The following is a 17,590-nucleotide window of genomic DNA, read 5'->3' on the forward strand; positions in this document are numbered from 1 at the left end:
ACCTGAATAAGTCATGATATAGTCTTCTGGCTGTCTTAAGTCATTTTTGTGATTTTTTTTTTCTTCCAGTTAAAAAAAAAATCAAGACTCATTTATTATTAAATCATTTTATTGGGGGCTTATAAAGCTCTTATCACAATCCGTACATCCATCCATTTTGTCAAGCACTTTGTGCATTTGTTGCCGTCATCATTTTCAAAACATTTTCTTTCTACGTGAGCCCTTGGTATCAGTGCCTCATTTTTTCCCTCCCTCCCTCGTGAACATAATTATTATTATTTTTTCATGCCTTACTCTGACCAATGTCTCCCTTCACCCATTTTTCTGTTGTCCATCCCCCAGGGACGGGTTTATATGTAGATCACTGTGTTTCTTCCATTCTTAGCTCCATTTTCCCCCCATGAGTTTTTTGAAAGGTCTCTGTACTGTTTCTTTCTCAGGAGTCTATCCATTCTTTAATGACCTCCTCTATAAAACTTATGTGTGAAAAATTACAGATTCATGTCTTTAATTTTTGCTCTTCCAAAAGTAGATTGTTTCTGTTTCATGAGTGTGTTCCACTGATGCCTTAGACCCAACTTAGCATCTTTCTTCCTCAACTGGGTCTTTCTTTTTTTACTTATTTCTGTTAATAGTTCCAACATCTCAGCTTGTAAGACTTTGGCTACTTCTTTTTACTTACCCCTTCCTTGTTTTCTTTTTAGCAGATAACACATGTTGATGACTTATTTCATGTAGTTCCTAAGGATCACCATAGAAAGCAGGCAGAAAGCTCTGGTCACAGTGATTCTATTAGACAGAGTGCATACTACTGCTCTGGGTTTCTGAGACTAACCCTTTTCAGGATTAGAAAGCATCTGTCTCCTGAGGAGTGGCTGGTGGTTTATATTAACTGATAGAAAATAAATTCTTAAATAATTCAAATCGCTTGCTGCATATAACATTGGTACCATGTGGTAGTGTTGGGACGCAAATCTAACTTTTCTTGGTTAGTAATTTCAGAAGGTGCAGCCTTTTTTTAAGTCCATGAGGCTGCCCTTTGTCTAATCACTTGCCAAGTTCTGTCAATCTTTGCAGTATTTAGCTGCCCTGCTTTATACCCTGACTAGCTCTTGACTGGTCTCGGTGTTCTCCCTATTGCTCCCACTGAAGTGTATCTAGCCACAGAGTCATTAGACCCCACAGGTATCTCATTGTTCGCTCCTTTACTCCCCTTACACTTCATTGCTCACAAGACAAAATTCTGCCAGTTCCTTACCTACTCAACCAGCATCTGTGTCTCCTTGACAGAAGAGAGGAAGAAAGATTTCCAGATAGGTGTCTTCCTGTTTGGGCTGGACATTTTAATATATATTTACTTTATAATTTAAGTGAGCTAGTCTTTTTAAAATTAGGAGAGTACTTTTCAAAGGTCAGACTATTGGAAAGTCTTAAAGGTACTTTGCAGCTCTAAATGATAACATTAAGGAGAGTGGATCAGACAAATTGCAACAATTAAATGTTTGTTAAACATGTAAGCTTTTCAAATATGTTAGTATTTCTCATTGAAAAAATAATTGTCAAAATATCACTATACATTCTGGGAACTTTTACATTCTAGCTACAACTAATAATGGTTCTTATTTCAATCTCTTTTTAAAATATCTTTTTAGTTGATATAATTGCATATGGTCTTTTTTCATTAGGATCAGGCAGCTAGGGACATGAAGAGGCTTGAAGACAAGGACAAGGAAAGAAAAAACGTAAAGTAAGTTGTTTTCTTTTTCTTCACAAAGATTGTATGCAAATTGCTAAAATATTGCAAAGCTTATGCCCCCAAAGTTTATAGGAAAAACCAATTTTAGCACACAAATGGATTTACTTGAACTTTTCCCTCAATTTTGAATAATATTTATGTAGGTAGCGATGGCCAAAAGTCTTTGCATATGTAATAATTAAAATCTGCTTCGTAGACTAGTACTTGGGCATACGACTGTAAACAGTTGTTCCATAAACATAAGAGAGTAAGGACAGTGGAGTTTAAGTGAGCACTTTAACTTCAGTTAGGGTTCCATGTTCTTAGATTCGTCCTATATTAACAGAAAATAGCGTCTATACCTGTGTATGATGGATTATGAGAATACTGATACATAAAACACTATGTGCATCATTAGTAATAAAACATCGTTACATTTAATAAAGAGTGGCATCATGCTATAGCAGTCATAGTCAGAACCTGCAGTATTTTCTGGGAAAGGAATTTTCCTTATCCCCCTAACTGAACACACTCTTTTTGCTGCATGGTGGGGCTTTATCCCCCTCTGTTGGCAGTCCGTGCTCAGACCCTATCAGTGCTTACTGTGTGTTGCATCCTCCTCCAGTTGCCCGATGCTGGCCATGCTGCTTATGGGTTGCCTTGGAAATAGCCAATATTCTGTGGTAGGCAGCGAGTCAGTCTAGAAAGAAAAGGATTGTTGTGAGAATTACACAACCATACTTCCTCAAGCTCTTGTGGGAGGCAACAGGTGGTTTTGGTCCTTTTTTCCATGTGAATGGCTCAGTTTTAGGCCCAGACTCAAAAATGAACTTAAGTAGTTTTTTTCCCCATCACTAAAGTAACAGATTTTGGCTGAAAGCTAGAAATTCTAGGGAGCATTAAGAACACTGATGTTCCGCCCTCTTATACCAGATGTATGCACTTAGAATTCACAAAGGATCGGAGGATTGTATTTTGTAAACTGCGTTGTGTTAGTTGCATGGGGTTGGCAAGGGTTCTCTGGTAGCTGTCTCCATGAGTTCTTGGGGTTTGTGCCCTTGTTAGTAATCTAATATTTCTAGAGGTACTCTCTTATTCCATCCAAAAGGAATGTGAACTGACACTTATAGAGGGAAACCACCATACTCCGGGGGGCTCCAAGAAATTCACAGAAAATGGAAATAAAAGGTCATAGGATTTGCCCGTGAACTCTTTGAAGCCCCCAGTTGATGGGCCGATAGTTTACAGTGTGTGTGTTGCTGCTTTGTTATTGGTAGTGTTGAGAGTTCCTTCCTGAGGTGAATGGAATTCCACACTAATCTGTAAGTATGGAGCTGGGTCTGTGGAACATTTGCAGGGAAGTTTGTTTCTCCGCTTGTTTTTCCAGGGGTATTCGAGATGACATTGAAGAGGAAGATGACCAAGTGAGTTCCTATGCAGTCTTTCTATCTTTTATTTTCACCCCACAAAGTCTATACTGGGGACAAACTAGAGCTTGCCTTCACTGTGATGACTGTCCTGACACTCAGCAGGGAATGAATGTCATTTGACTTACTCCTGTTCTTCATGTGTGACCAATTCGTAATAGATTCACTTAGTTTTCCTTCATGTTGAAGATGGAACTTTTAATCAACTATGACAGGTAGAAACAAATAGGAGTTTATAGTCAGCTTGACTCTCCCTCCCCCTTCCTTAGATCAAAAATTAGTGTTTATGGTGAAAAAATCAAGAAGTAGAGTAGTGTGGGAGCTACTGAGGCTTCCAGCTACATCAGCCCCTGTACGTCTTTCTAAGAGTTCTACTTGCTTTTCTTGTATTTCAAGATGGAACTTTAATTTAGTCACTGTCCTGTATCATCATCCCCTCCTGTTCATTTATGAGATGGTATGAAGCAGCCTTTCCAGGTTTGTGACCTTCTTGGTTAGTGTCACCTTTCAAACCTGGGTTGGTGAAAGCCACAGGACGTGTCGCCTGCCCTGGCAGGGTAGGAGAACCCCCTCCCCAAGCAGTTGTCCATTAAGTAAGTCACGTGTCTTTGTAATGCTAGTCGACTCATTCAGAGCATTGTCCCTCTGAGTAGTACTATTTTGTAAAGAGAAAGTTATTTGCTAGTTACAGTTTTGCCTGCCTTGGTAGGTATTTAAATTGTGCTGTCATCTGGTGTGCCATGTATATTTATTACAGGAACAGAAGTGGTTTTGGTTGTACCCAGATGTGATTATGCTCTTGTGCTTTCCTGCAGGAAGCTTATTTTCGATACATGGCAGAAAACCCAACTGCTGGTGTGGTTCAGGAGGAGGAGGAAGACAATCTGGAGTATGATAGTGATGGAAATCCGATTGCACCTTCTAAAAAAATCATCGATCCTCTTCCTCCCATTGATCATTCAGAGGTATGGTTTCTTGCTGATTTTGAGTCTTGTTTTAAGCAGATACACTCTTCAGTTCTGCTACTTAGGCTTTCTCGATATCCTTGAGCTCACAATTCATACCCATGTTGTGAAGAGTGTTTCTCTGCGTCCTTGGCATGTCTACAAAGTGGTTGAGAACAGCGTCCCATCTTTCAGTGTTTAAAAGGTCTTTCCGGGGAAATTCATAGTGGTGTTAACAAATGTATTGGCTTTAAAAAAAAGATCATAAAATGTGTCACTATTTGAAATATCTGCATTTCTCAATGTACCAACATTTTCCAAATGACCATTGTATGATGTTACAGAATCAGACACGAGTAAAATAACCATTCCGCGAACATCCATTTGATGTATGAGTGGTAGCCCCACAAAAAAACAGAGTTCCACCCCAAGCACTATTTAATTTTTTTTACAAAACAGCCTTGTCACCTTAAAAGTACTCTCCATTATGTTTAACACATTTGTCAAAGCTGTGATTCCAGTCTTCAAAACAGTTTTCAAACACATCTCTTTGGACAGCTGACAGCACCTCCTCCCTTATTTTTTCCTTCGCCTTTTGTGTTATCAACTCGCTGTTCTTTCATGTCCCTCTTCATTCTTGGAGTCACACAGAGCAAGGTAAGATGCGTGGGGCAAGTGAGGCTTGTTTTTTTTTATTGTTGTTGTTGTTTTTTTGCCAAAAACTGGTGCACTGATATGGCTACTTGAGTAGTGCATTATCGTGAGGGCAAAACCAGACCCACATCTGCCACAAATCTTTTCACAACCTCTATCCCTGATCGGGAAAAATGCCTCAGAAACCACTGTGATGTTGAACACAGTTTACAATGACAGCGTTATGGGAAAACTCAAGTCTGAGTTGTTTTCTCATTTCAAAAAAACGTGAAATGTTGCATTTGTCAACTTCCTGAAAGGACAAAAATGTGGGCAAAATCCATGCACTTTTGACGATGGGCCATCGAAGAAATGGGGAAGTTATGTGGACCATCTAGGAGCTCGGTTACTGAATTTTTTTTTCTTGTTACTGAATTTTAATGGAAGACTTGGGAATGAGATGGGCAGCTGTGAAATTTGTGCCTCAGGTTCTGACAGACCAGCAAAAAGAGCTGTCCACTGGAAACATGCCGGGCTTTGAAAGAACCGCTCCCAAGCAAACCAAGAGTTTTTTTCCAAGGTGATTACTGTTGATGAGTCATGGTACTATTCTTACGACCTCAAAAACAAACATCAGTCAAGCCAGTGGAAGATGCTATAGCCATTTCGCCCAAAAAAGGCTCATCAAGTGAAGTCAAGATCAATACGATGCTCATTTTTTTTATGTGAGAGGGGTAGTGCATTTGGAGTTAGTTTCATGAGGTCAAACTATTAATCAAGCTTTCTATTTAGAGGTTCTGAAAAGACAGTGTATGACATAAAAGGCCTGATTTGTGGTAGATGGGAACTGGCTTTGCCAGCATGTCAATGTACCTCCTCACGCAGCCATCTCTGTGTACCAGTTTTTGGCAAAAAACAGCATGCCTCTCTTGCCCCACACACCTTACTCACCTGACCTCACTCCATGTGACTTCTTTTTGTTCCCTTGAATGAAGAGGGACATGAAAGGGCAGCAGTTTAACGAGGTAGAAGAGGTGAAGAAAAAAAAATGAGGGAGATGTGCTGTCTGCCATCTAGTCGGATAAGTTTGAAGAATGTTTCTAAGAATGGAATAACAGATTTGATGAATGTATTAAGTGTGTGTGATGGAGAGTACTTTGAAGGTGATAAGGTTGTTTTGAAAACAAGAAATATTAAATACATATCTTGAAAAATAATTCCATTTTGGGGGGGTACCCCCTGATTTATCTTTGTGAGACTAGATTTTCTTCCTCAACTTCAAAAACAACTAAAAGTTTACAACAATTTGTATGCAGTAGTGACTTATTTGAACATTATACAAAGGAGATTTGCCAAAATGTAAGATAGTGCCACTCTTCTGACCAAATATTTTTAAGTCAGTTATTTTTATATTAAAATACTTTAAAAGCATAGTGAATTTATTATTTTAAATTGTTACTATTTCTTAATTTCAGTTTTAATTTTAATGCAACTATTGATAGGTTCATGTGCACGCTTTACAATGTCTCCTTTGGCCCGAAGCTGTCACATAATTCATAATCCCTGGTTTGCCTGTGGCAAACGAATAAAATAAGTGAAGCAGATCTAAAAGGAAAGGTCCAGGCGAGATACAAGTACTGGCGCTAGACATTGGATACAATGTGACTGGGGCTGAACCACCAGGCTGGATGTGTGCATTGCCTGACTGACTGCTTGCAGGATCAACTGAGGAAGGAGGAGGAGGCCTTGCAGAACTCTGTCAGAGCTCATTTTCTTTTAGGTCAAGGCTGTGGATATTGAGTTGCATCCAGTCTCTTGAGAGCGCTGTGGAGAGAAGAGCAGACTTGAGGTCCACTCCATACCCCAAGCCCTGTGCCCTCACTGACCTCACCTACTCCATTTCCCAGGAGTTCTCTTCCCTACTTTGAAGAGGGCTGAGATGCCTAAGCGGAGCCTGGAGCAGCTACAGCAAGCTCCCTCACCCAGCTCTTCCCATCCACCGCTTCCTTGAGCTTTTTTTTGCCCCTTTCAAGTGCCTTTCACAAGCCTTGTAGCCTAGACTAGCCTTTCCGTTGATTTGATTTAGGCACAACTGAGTAAAACAAAACAAACCCATCTCATGGAGCTTTCATTCAGGTAGACGAGCACTAGAGAGTCTGTTGGAGCTTAGTATAATGTTGCAGCACACACGAAGAAAATTTGGCCTATTATCAATGCCAGAGGGGACACTGAACTTTTTTTCCTTTTTGTTAATAGTATACAAAAAGCATTAAAAAACTTTTTAAGCATTTTAGATTGTATTCCAGAATTATGATTTTTAATAGCGTTGTTAGTTGCCAGTGAGTTGATTTTGTGATCTAAGAATCCGTTTACTGTAGAATTTTAATGTCAAGAGAATTTTCCAAATCCATGTGGTGATATGTGTGTCTCGTGTCCACAGTATAGTGAGCTTTGGGAAGAGGAACAGACAGACATTCTTTCCTTTTTGGCTTTAGGAATCTTGGCAGCACATTTCGAAAGGTTGTATGTGAACTGTCAATTTGAGAGACTAGAACTGCTAAAGGCAGCTGTTTCCCAAGGGAGGAATTGAGCTGTTTGAAAAGCCTGCAGCTTGGCGAGCAGCTTGCTCCAGCACGTGTCCTTTGGGGGATACTTGTTGAAATCCGTACTCTCTGAGACTGCCGACATTACAGAGACCCCTGAACTCGGGTCAGGGCCTTCAAGACTGTGGTGGCCGTACTGATCTCTGTAGGATGTAAATTGGTATTAATGTTGAAAAGGGAATGAGGAAAGGTTCCGGCTGTGCTTTTTGGGGTGAATATCATGAATAAGAAAATTCTTTGGTTCCCCCTAGCTGATTCTGACTTTACTTGTGTGGTATTTGTAAAAGGTTATTTTATGTTAAAATCAAACTTACAGAATTGACTCTTGAATTCTAGACTAACTTTGAATAATTGGACCTGCAGATTGACTACCCGCCATTTGAAAAAAATTTTTACAATGAGCATGAAGAGATAACCAACCTCACCCCACAGCAGTTAATCGATCTTCGACATAAGCTCAATCTTCGGGTAAGACAAACATTAAACCAAATAGTCATGTCAAGGCTAATTAGTTTTATGTTATTGCTCAGCCACACTAAAATAACCTTGATTTCTTTTTAATAGTCTCTGAACTATTTTGCTAGAATAATAATTCTGTCCCTTGGGTTATATGTCTTGTTTTTATTCCTTTTGTCTTCCAGATAATGTCTTAGGATAGGATTTTTTAATGTCATAAATATGAATGCTATATGTATGCTAACTCTCTGTGCTAACATTTTGGAAAAAGAAGTCATCTTGACCCTAAGTTTGGTATTTCCAGAATCTGTACATGTGCTGAGCACGGCTGTGTGGGTTAGAGACAAGGATTGTGAAGAGGAATCAACTACTAGTCGTGAATCACGCAGGAACTTGGCATAAAGTTTAGAATTTAAGAAACTTACATACAGTACATTAACAAAGAAAGAAACGAGCAAGTTCTGATTTCAGGACAGTGGGGTCACCTTGAAGCTCACCCAGCTAGTATACTGGTACCTATCTGTTCTTGTAGGGGACAACCTTCTGGCCTGTCTTATTAGCATTTTAACTTTTCTGAAAGATGTATTTATGTTTTTACTTGTCTCTTTTCTGAGAGCCTTCTTGCCAAAAACAACAATCCTTTTCTGTGAAATCCTAATTGTACATTCTTGGCATCACAAGAGAAGAACTGAGGTTGGCATCACTAGTGACGGTTAGATACATCGTTCTTCATATGGCCAGTTCATACAGTGTCTGGCAGTGACCGGGCCTCTCTGTAGCCAGTGGGTGTGGACAGATCTCACTGAGCTCAGGGGAACGTCCCCCTCGGAGTCATGGAAGCTCCTGTGCTGCAGAGGAGAGCCCGCGTCGGGCCTCTCACAAGCGTATTGCTAGCCCTTTGGTTAGAGGTGTTTGTGGAAGAGAGCTTGCTGCCTTTGTTTAACAACCAGAGACGATGCAAGTAAACATTGTTGAACTTCAGATGCTATTAATGGTGAAGGACAAATCATTCCTGGAAGTTGTCTTTATCTGTAGGTCTCTGGTGCTGCACCTCCTAGACCAGGAAGTAGTTTTGCGCATTTTGGGTTCGATGAACAACTTATGCACCAGATCCGGAAATCAGAGTACACCCAGCCCACTCCAATCCAGTGTCAGGTGAGTGCACTGAAAGGGAAACGAGACAGAATGCTCGTCAGGACTGTATCGACAAGGCGTCCTCAAAGAGAGTTTGCTGAGCAAATTCCATCGTTTGTCATTTCCACATCCTTTTTGAAGACTCTAGTTTGAGTTTTGCAAACAATCAAAACAGCAACACGGGGTATAGTGCAGAACTGTATTGCCAGTGATAAACAATATCCAGATACTTCCTCCCTGACTTAGTCTTCAGTTTTTAACGAAAGAGCTCACTTATTTGCTTAGTTAGCTATTCATTTGTTTAAGTTTTTATTGAGCTATAATTAACATGTCCGGCATTTCAAGGAGGGCTGTGTGATCTTTGCCACAATCAACTTAGCACATTCTCTCTTTGTATCCAGTGAGGCTGTCAGTTTGTTTGAATGAAGGAAAAAGGGCAACGTACATGACATTTAATTGAGTATTTTGAAAATTTTGAAAGGATAAATTGTTTGCCACCTCTTAAGAACTTGGAAAGTGGCTGGGAAGTTTCACTTGTATCTGACAAGTGCCTTAGAAGTATGTTCACTGGCGCCCAAATCCCACAAGAAGTTTATAAGTGCACAAATCTAGGATTAGCAGTGACAAAAATTTGTCTATAGATTGAATGTTCTAGTTTATTACTGTATCTATGAAAACAATCATTTTTGTTTCTTCATATGTAGAATTCAGCCCTATGTAGAAAATGAATTTTCTGTTATGAATGAGATAGTTTGCACCCCGTCAAGGAAAGAAAACTAAAAAATTTATTGTTTGATGTTTTTGTTTGTTGGAAATGAAGGCCATTAGTCTTTGACCCTTCTCCAGGATTACTTTGAGTAAGTCTTTGGAATTAAACTGACATGGTTGTGCTTTGCTTGTTCTCCAGGGTGTGCCTGTGGCATTAAGTGGTAGAGATATGATTGGTATTGCCAAGACGGGCAGTGGGAAAACTGCAGCCTTCATATGGCCTATGTTGATTCATATAATGGACCAGAAGGAATTGGAACCGGGGGATGGACCAATTGCGGTGATTGTGTGTCCTACGAGGGAGCTTTGCCAGCAGGTAGGTACTTTGTGTGGAATGCCCACCTCCAATTGAAGGGCTTTATCTGTTAGGCCAAATATTCGTTTCCCTATGAAGTACTGTTTCAGGAGTAACAGTATCATTAGTGTGATATGGGAATGGCTTACAGTGGTAAGTCTCAGTGTTTCCCTCCTGAGTTGATTGATTTACTTTGTTGGAAGGCATTAGTGACGAGAGAAGTGGGGGGTGTGGGGAGGCAGATAGTCAGGCAAGAGTTCAGATAGCTTGTGGAAATGTGAAGCTTTTATTCTGCATGCTATTCATTTATTTCCTTAATACAAGTGTGATTTTTAAAGCATGCCGTAGCTTTTGGTTTTTGACATTACACTGTGTATTTTAGAATTGCCTTTTCGGTCAGAGGTCACACGATTTGGTAATATGTCATTAACACTTTTGTAGATCCATGCCGAATGTAAGCGGTTTGGGAAAGCCTATAACCTTCGATCCGTGGCTGTGTATGGAGGAGGCAGCATGTGGGAACAGGCCAAGGCTCTTCAGGAAGGGGCAGAGATTGTCGTGTGCACTCCAGTAAGTATCTCAGCCTCTCGTTGTGAACAAAATGGTTAGTTGTTAGAGGAAATTCCCTTTAAAGTGTGTCCAAGCCCTTCCTTGGCTTTTGGTTTAATTCTGCTTGTTTGGCTAAAATAATCGTCCAGTAAGAGTCTCTGTAACAAATGCGAGAGGACTGCAGCAACTGGAATGGAATTTTTTGATGAACTTTTGGAAACCCACTTGTACATTGGTAGCTCCATATTCCCCGGGATTTCAGTAGAGTTTTTTTTTTTTTTGCTATGTAATCCCTCATTCAATCTGGACCTGCCACAAGACAGACAGAAAGCCCAGGGGCTTTGTATTCTTTCGCATCCTAGTGCAAACCAGAAGAACAACAGTCAATTGTCCCAGTTCAGTAGATTTTTATACTCTCCTAGAAAATTGGAACAGAAAGAGATTCAGAGCATGGTCAGAACTGCCCAGGACAGTGCTCTGAGCGTTAGAACTCCCCCTGGAGGCTACAAATCCAGTCATTTCTGAATGCCTCACAGAAGCACCCTGGCCATCTCCCCCACCCCCACCCCGACTTTAAATCCCATTTAATGTAAAGGGAGAATCTAGAAAACGTTTGTTTCTGTTGACTTGCCCTGGGAGTGCTTGAAAGCCGGACAAGCGTGAGCGCTGTTGTCAGCAGCACAGCTTTAGAAAGTTCTTACACATCTCTCTGATTCTGACTGCTCACTTTCTGGATCTCATAGGGCCGACTGATTGATCATGTGAAGAAGAAAGCCACCAACCTGCAAAGAGTCTCCTACCTTGTGTTTGATGAAGCAGATCGAATGTTTGACATGGGTTTTGGTAGGCTTTGAATACCAGTTTCTTCTGTCGCCACTCTCCTGAGACTAGTTTTTTCCTGTGTATTTCCAGTCTTACCTGTTTTATTTCCTGTGTGACAGAAGTGTTACACCAATACCAAGTGTTGGGTGTGCTAAAGGGTTGCCAGTTTTCAGGAATTCGGTCAGGGAGAATGTGTTAGGCTTGATGAACTAGGAATATTTTTCATTTTACCATTTGATTGTGATGGTCACACTCTGTCCTTAGAAAGGCCCATGTCAGACCATTTGGGGCACTGTGGTCCCTTGCTATCCTTGACTTCACTTGCTATCAAGAGAAAACTCCACAAAGCTCTCTCTCGATGAAAAGACCACCAAATTTGCCTGGGTGGGAGGAGGGGAAATTTTGTCCAGCATCACATTTAAAATATGCCCTGGATTCTACGACTTTGCTCAGCTCTTAGGACCTTTCATGAAGATTTTTACTAAAATAAGTTTTTCTAGTCAAGCCAAACTATAGTACTAGGTTAAAATACTAATTTTCCCTCTTCCTCCTCCAGAGTACCAGGTGCGATCCATTGCAAGTCATGTCCGTCCTGACAGACAGAGTATGTATGAAACAGCTTTGTTAACCTGCCCTTATACTCAAGAGTTAATTTTACAGCGGTTTATTTTACAAGCACTCAAGTCATGGGAGCAGAATTGTTGAGCATGTGTGTGCTGATGAGAACCAGGAAGGTGGAGATAATGGTAGTTTGTTTTATCTGAAAATACTTGGAGATCATTGGTGTAACTTATTCATTTTTATAGCTGAGGACACCACGGCTCACAGATTAAGTGACTTTCCCTGATTTACTTACTTTTATTTGGGGACTGAGGCAAGACAGTATAGATCTGCTTCTTTGAAGTCAAGAGCCCTTGCCTCAGCCACGCTGACAATCCATGTTGTCATAGGAAATAGGAGGAGAATGGCAAGCGCTTTTTCCGCTGGTGAATTTTTAAATTAAATTTAAAGTTCAGGTGGGTAGTTTTTGTTTATCTGACTAATTGTGAATGTCAGTGGGAAGCTTAGTGAGTTTTGACAAGAAATTCCACTGTTTTGTGTGTGTTTTTTTTTAAAAACAAAGTACCCTTTGCCTTCTAGCTCTCTTATTCAGTGCAACTTTCCGGAAGAAGATTGAAAAACTGGCCAGAGACATTCTCATCGACCCTATTCGGGTGGTGCAGGGAGACATTGGAGAGGTGACTGAGCAGGGCTGGGGAACTCGATGACGAAGACAGGGAATTAATATCTAATAATAATAATAATGCTTTTCTTAATCTATATATTTGCAGATGGGGTGGCCTTGTTTTAGATTTGCTTTAAAATACTTGAGTAGGTGAGATAAGATTTGTAAAGTGTTGGTAATTGCTCAAGTTGGGTGATGGATAGCCAAGAGTTAATTATATTCAAATTACTATTTGTATAAGTACTTTTCTAAGAGCTTTAAATAAATAATAATACTCTGCCTTAAAGACCCTCAGTGAGACGTTTTCTGTAGATGCACATGAAAAATAGTGCCAAGGTATTGGGCCTTCTAAATCAAGTTTGTCTGTGTGTACACTCTTCACAGAGTGCAGGGAGAAGGAAGGTGGGCTTTGAGAGGAGGCACTCTTGAGGGCTCTTCTGGATGCAGGTAGGGGCTGTAGTGCTTGATCCTCATTTGCAAAGCCTGTGGCACCGACATCATGGGTCCCATTGCCTTTCCTCCGCAGGCAAACGAAGACGTGACCCAGATTGTTGAGATCCTCCATTCAGGGCCTATTAAGTGGAACTGGCTTACCCGGCGTCTGGTGGAGTTCACCTCTTCAGGAAGTGTCCTCTTATTTGTTACCAAAAAAGCCAATGCTGAAGAGCTAGCCAATAACTTGAAGCAGGAAGGTCATAATCTTGGGCTGCTTCATGGGGACATGGATCAGAGTGAAAGAAACAAAGTTATTTCAGACTTTAAGAAAAAAGATATCCCAGTCCTGGTGGCCACAGATGTTGCAGGTAAAGTATAGATTTTTTTGGTAAATGCAGGTGTCTGTAGTCAAGTGCTCTTTCTTACCATAGACAAGCAAAGTGTATTATCTGAACAAGCCGATTGAAACTGCACTGCTGGGCCACACCCCAGGGAGTAGGGAGAAGTTCAGAACACAGTGATTGATTACAAAGTAGAGCCCTGGGCACCCCTCACCGCTCCTCTGCCTGTTGATCAGAGAACCTGCTCCTGCAGGAGGGCGAGTAGGGAAAACTTGGCGGCATCAACATCGCAGTCCCGGCCCTTTTCTCTCTCACTGTGTCTTGTTTAGTGGGCATTTGGTTTAATGTCAGCTATTTGGGAGTATGATTTTTGTCTTTGTTCTGCCAAGTTTCCATAGTAATACCTACTAACTGGTATTTTCTCCCAAAAGGGCAAGAGGGGAGCCGGGGCCTGGCAAGTTAGTGAGCGCAGAAGGGACGAGTCACGGCTCAGCTCACCAAAGCCATGGGTGCCTCAGTGAAGGAGACGTGGGCTCTGAGGCTAGCCTTTCTGGGTACTTGGGTCTTAGGATTCCACATGAAGCCTGAGAGGATGTGGTTGCTTTTTGTTTTAGCCCGTGGTTTGGATATTCCTTCTATTAAGACTGTCATCAACTATGATGTGGCACGAGACATCGATACCCATACTCACAGGATTGGCCGCACAGGTCGAGCTGGTGAGAAGGGTGTGGCCTACACCTTGCTGACCCCGAAGGACAGCAATTTTGCTGGTGACCTTGTCCGGAATTTGGAAGGAGCCAATCAGCATGTTTCCAAGGAACTCCTAGATCTGGCGATGCAGGTGAGGGTCTGGGCCTTCTCGCTAGGCTGAGGCAAAGAACAAGATGAATGGGGTGGAGGAAGAGTGTTGCTTTTGCTTCCTTACAGCACAGTTAGGAGTGAATGTAACCCAAAGACAGCTGCTAGTCTCTCTTGGCACCTCCCCCAAACAAACAAAAAACTTCATTAACAAAAAAAGGTATGGTGGCAGCAAGTGCCATCAAGTCCATGTCAATTCCTAGTGACCCCACGAGACAGCAAAGAAGGACCCTGCAGAGTGGTCTGGTAATCACCTTAACAGCAGTGGGTCCCACAGGCTGGGTGTGAATGGCCTTGCAGTGAGCCGAGTGCTGACCCCCTGCATAACCAGGACTCCATAACTCTCCTGCCTGGGAGACTGCAGAACTCAGCCCTTTGATGCCCATCATGCTCTTCTTGGTGTGGTGTGCTCCAAAACAGTGAGCATTCTACCTCCTGAGGTTGCCAGGTGTCTCCATACACGTGGCTTCAATTTACACGAGTTGTGCTTTAAATAGTATATTGAGGTTAGTTGAAATGGAAATACTGTGTTAAGTTCATGGGCCAAGCCATAGAACTTTAAAATAATAAAAATAAAGAGACTAAACCCCTTTCCCTTGAGTTGATTCCATCTAATAGATGACCCTAGATAGAATTTCCGAGGGCAGTGATCTTTACAGGAGCAGACATCCTTTATTGTTCTGGAGCATCTTGTGGTCACTGGGGTATAGAACAGGTCGCCCTACTGTACTACAGTGTGGTGCTAGCCAAGCCTCGGATGCTGGGAGTGAAGAGAGCCCACAGTGGCAGGCAGAGAAGCAGCGTGACCCTGCCCTCTGCCTGGCCTTCCTGCATCCGCATAGCATCAGTTGCCCTGATCTGCACTCTTCCCAAGCCAGTCCCACCTCTGAGTGCTCCCTTTTGGTGGTCAGAGGTGTCTGCCAGGTGCTCCCATCCTTACATGATTGGGACTAAATCTGACGAGTCATCGTCCTCTGGCAGTGGGGCTTGCCCAGTGAAAACTTGGCAAGGGTGTGGGGGAACCATTTGTTTGCCTGGGGCCACTTAAAAACCATACTAGTCAAATGTTTAACAAACTCAGCCCTAATTTGACAGCTGGAACCAGCCTTGAGGCACGTGGTTGGAGCTGGTATTAATGATTTGCAGGCCTTGTGGCCTATGGTTGGATGTCTCCCCTCTAGTTAAACAGGGTCAAGAAAGTTTCTAGATGTGGGTTGCCCGTCCCTTCCAGGTGTCTGTCTGTTCCTCGAGCTGATTCTCATAAGCCTGAGCTTAGTTTTTGGCTCAACTTCTGAACCCATCAGTTCTTCATGGGCTCCACATTTTGTGTCTGTAATAGGTACAGATTTGAGACTTGGGGGAGAACGTCTTCACACTAGGTTTCCGGGCGTGTCTCATACACCTGTTTCTATGCGTGACACAGGAATGAAACCACTCATTTTCTTTAAAAAACAAACAAACAACTTTTTAAAAACTGTAATTATACACTATTAAATGAACCTATGTAACGATACAGGAATTAAAATTTACATTTAACATAGAACGTTTGAGACACTGGGTTAGCAGTTTTGAAAGGGTCCCTTGGATTGGTCAGTATGACAATTCCCACTGAATTGTTTGTCTTTACAGTTGATGTTTCTTTTCTAAGAACTTTTTGACTGTATTTACATTTATTACTGAAGTAATGCTTTCATCAGTGCAACTGATTTACTAGGGTTAATACTCAGTGTGTGTGTGTGTGTTTGTTTGTATACACACACACACACACACACTCAGTTTATGTTCATGCCAGATTGATGAGTATCCAGAGAGATAGTAAACCACAGAGAATTTCAAGATTATAAGGCTTAGAAAAAGTGCATTTGGATATTTGTCTCACTAAACAAATGAGATGAAAGCATAAATGGTGGACAGTAAATATAAACCGTTTCTGTAACTTTTCTTCAGAAAACATACATGGCGTCAAAATGACATGTCCTGTGAACCTAGTGTTAGATTGTAAAGGGACAGGTGTGCCACACTTGAGGCTGAGTTGATCTCTTCTGGGATGCTGAAAGGAAGGAGCAGTGACGGCAGCTTGGGCTAAGGATCTCACCGCTTAGCAGCCAGTAAAGAACTGCGGGTCCCTTGGCCGCGCCTGCAGTTGCTCCTGTGCCATAAATGCACTGGCTCAAGGTGGGAGCACGAAGGGCCGTCCCATTGAACTTCCTGTGGGTCCTGTACTTTTCTTCCGGCCTAACTTTGAATTATGTTCAATGCAGAATGCCTGGTTTCGGAAATCCCGCTTCAAAGGAGGAAAAGGCAAAAAGCTGAACATTGGTGGCGGAGGCCTAGGCTACCGGGAGCGGCCTGGCCTGGGTTCCGAGAGCACCGTGAGTCCAGATGCCCTTGGGTCAGACAGCACTCCAGAACAAGAACTCCCTTGGTGTACATGTGCAAACCTTAGAACTGACCTCGTGTGCGTGTGCTGAAGATTAGGTACAGCCCTCCCCCTCCCCCTGGGTTGGAGCCTGGCATCCACACAGCAGGCTTGGCTCATCGCCTCAAGGGACATTCATAATGTGTGTGGGTTTCATTCTGTTGTGGTTTTGATAAATACCCCTTGATCAACGTTTCTGATTAGGATTAATTTTCAGGAATCAAGTTGAAGGGCTTAAGTATTTTTAAATGATTCTTTATCATTGTACCTTTGTCCCTAAAGCATAAGTAACCTCCAAGAAATGGCCCATTCTAAGCAGTTCTTGCATCAGAGTTCCCATTACACTGGGGCCCAGCCAGTGGTGGTGATGTGTTCCCTTCTAGCCTCATGGATGTGGTTGCTTATTTTTCAGGACCGTGGAAGTAACAACAATGTAATGAGCAATTACGAGGCCTACAAACCCTCCACGGGAGCCATGGGAGACCGACTGACAGCCATGAAAGCCGCTTTCCAGGTCCGAGATACACGCTTTGTGCAAAGAACTTTCAACAGGAACCTGTGGGTTGCTGCCGGTCTGCATTCCACCGTGGCTGGGCTCCTCCAGGGCACTCTGCTAGATTTGAGGCCTTCGCTCTGCTTGAATTTCAAAGATACACTCAGAAATAACTTAGCAGGCAGTGCGGGTGTAGCCTGGACTGGGAGGCTGTAGCCAGATCTGGCCTCCCTCCCTCCCTGGCTAGAGGACAGCTGCTGTCACCTGGCTGAGTCCTTGTCTTCTTTTTGGCTCAGACGTACTGGTTTTGTGCCAGCTGTGAACTCTCGAGCCCGCTCCAGTTGGCTAGTTGCGCCTTAATTTGTGTTTTGTTTCCGGATTGGTTTCCACTTTCTCCTGGATGTTTTGTTTACACCCCAGAAAGTCTGTACCCACACCGAACTACTTAGACTC

General features: G+C 42.3%; 1 protein-coding gene and 1 pseudogene across 2 annotated transcripts in view; one reads left to right on the plus strand and one right to left on the minus strand.

Annotated features, from left to right (window-relative positions):
- The window catches only part of DDX42 (DEAD-box helicase 42), a 40,171-nt gene that overhangs the window by 20,657 nt on the left and 1,924 nt on the right, over nt 1-17,590 (plus strand). For both annotated transcript variants that reach the window (XM_075562064.1, XM_075562065.1), the window contains exons 4-17: nt 1,686-1,747; nt 3,123-3,159; nt 3,978-4,127; nt 7,706-7,810; nt 8,834-8,953; nt 9,840-10,016; nt 10,437-10,565; nt 11,288-11,387; nt 11,923-11,970; nt 12,507-12,604; nt 13,118-13,394; nt 13,982-14,208; nt 16,487-16,597; nt 17,057-17,158. In XM_075562064.1, the coding sequence (XP_075418179.1) occupies nt 1,686-1,747; nt 3,123-3,159; nt 3,978-4,127; nt 7,706-7,810; nt 8,834-8,953; nt 9,840-10,016; nt 10,437-10,565; nt 11,288-11,387; nt 11,923-11,970; nt 12,507-12,604; nt 13,118-13,394; nt 13,982-14,208; nt 16,487-16,597; nt 17,057-17,158 (1,743 nt within the window). The remainder of the gene's footprint in view (nt 1-1,685; nt 1,748-3,122; nt 3,160-3,977; nt 4,128-7,705; nt 7,811-8,833; nt 8,954-9,839; nt 10,017-10,436; nt 10,566-11,287; nt 11,388-11,922; nt 11,971-12,506; nt 12,605-13,117; nt 13,395-13,981; nt 14,209-16,486; nt 16,598-17,056; nt 17,159-17,590) is intronic.
- LOC142460521 (small nucleolar RNA SNORA31) lies at nt 10,827-10,951 on the minus strand (annotated as a pseudogene).

The sequence above is a fragment of the Tenrec ecaudatus genome, chromosome 10, assembly GCF_050624435.1.
Source record: "Tenrec ecaudatus isolate mTenEca1 chromosome 10, mTenEca1.hap1, whole genome shotgun sequence".
NCBI classification, from domain to species: Eukaryota; Metazoa; Chordata; class Mammalia; order Afrosoricida; family Tenrecidae; genus Tenrec; species Tenrec ecaudatus.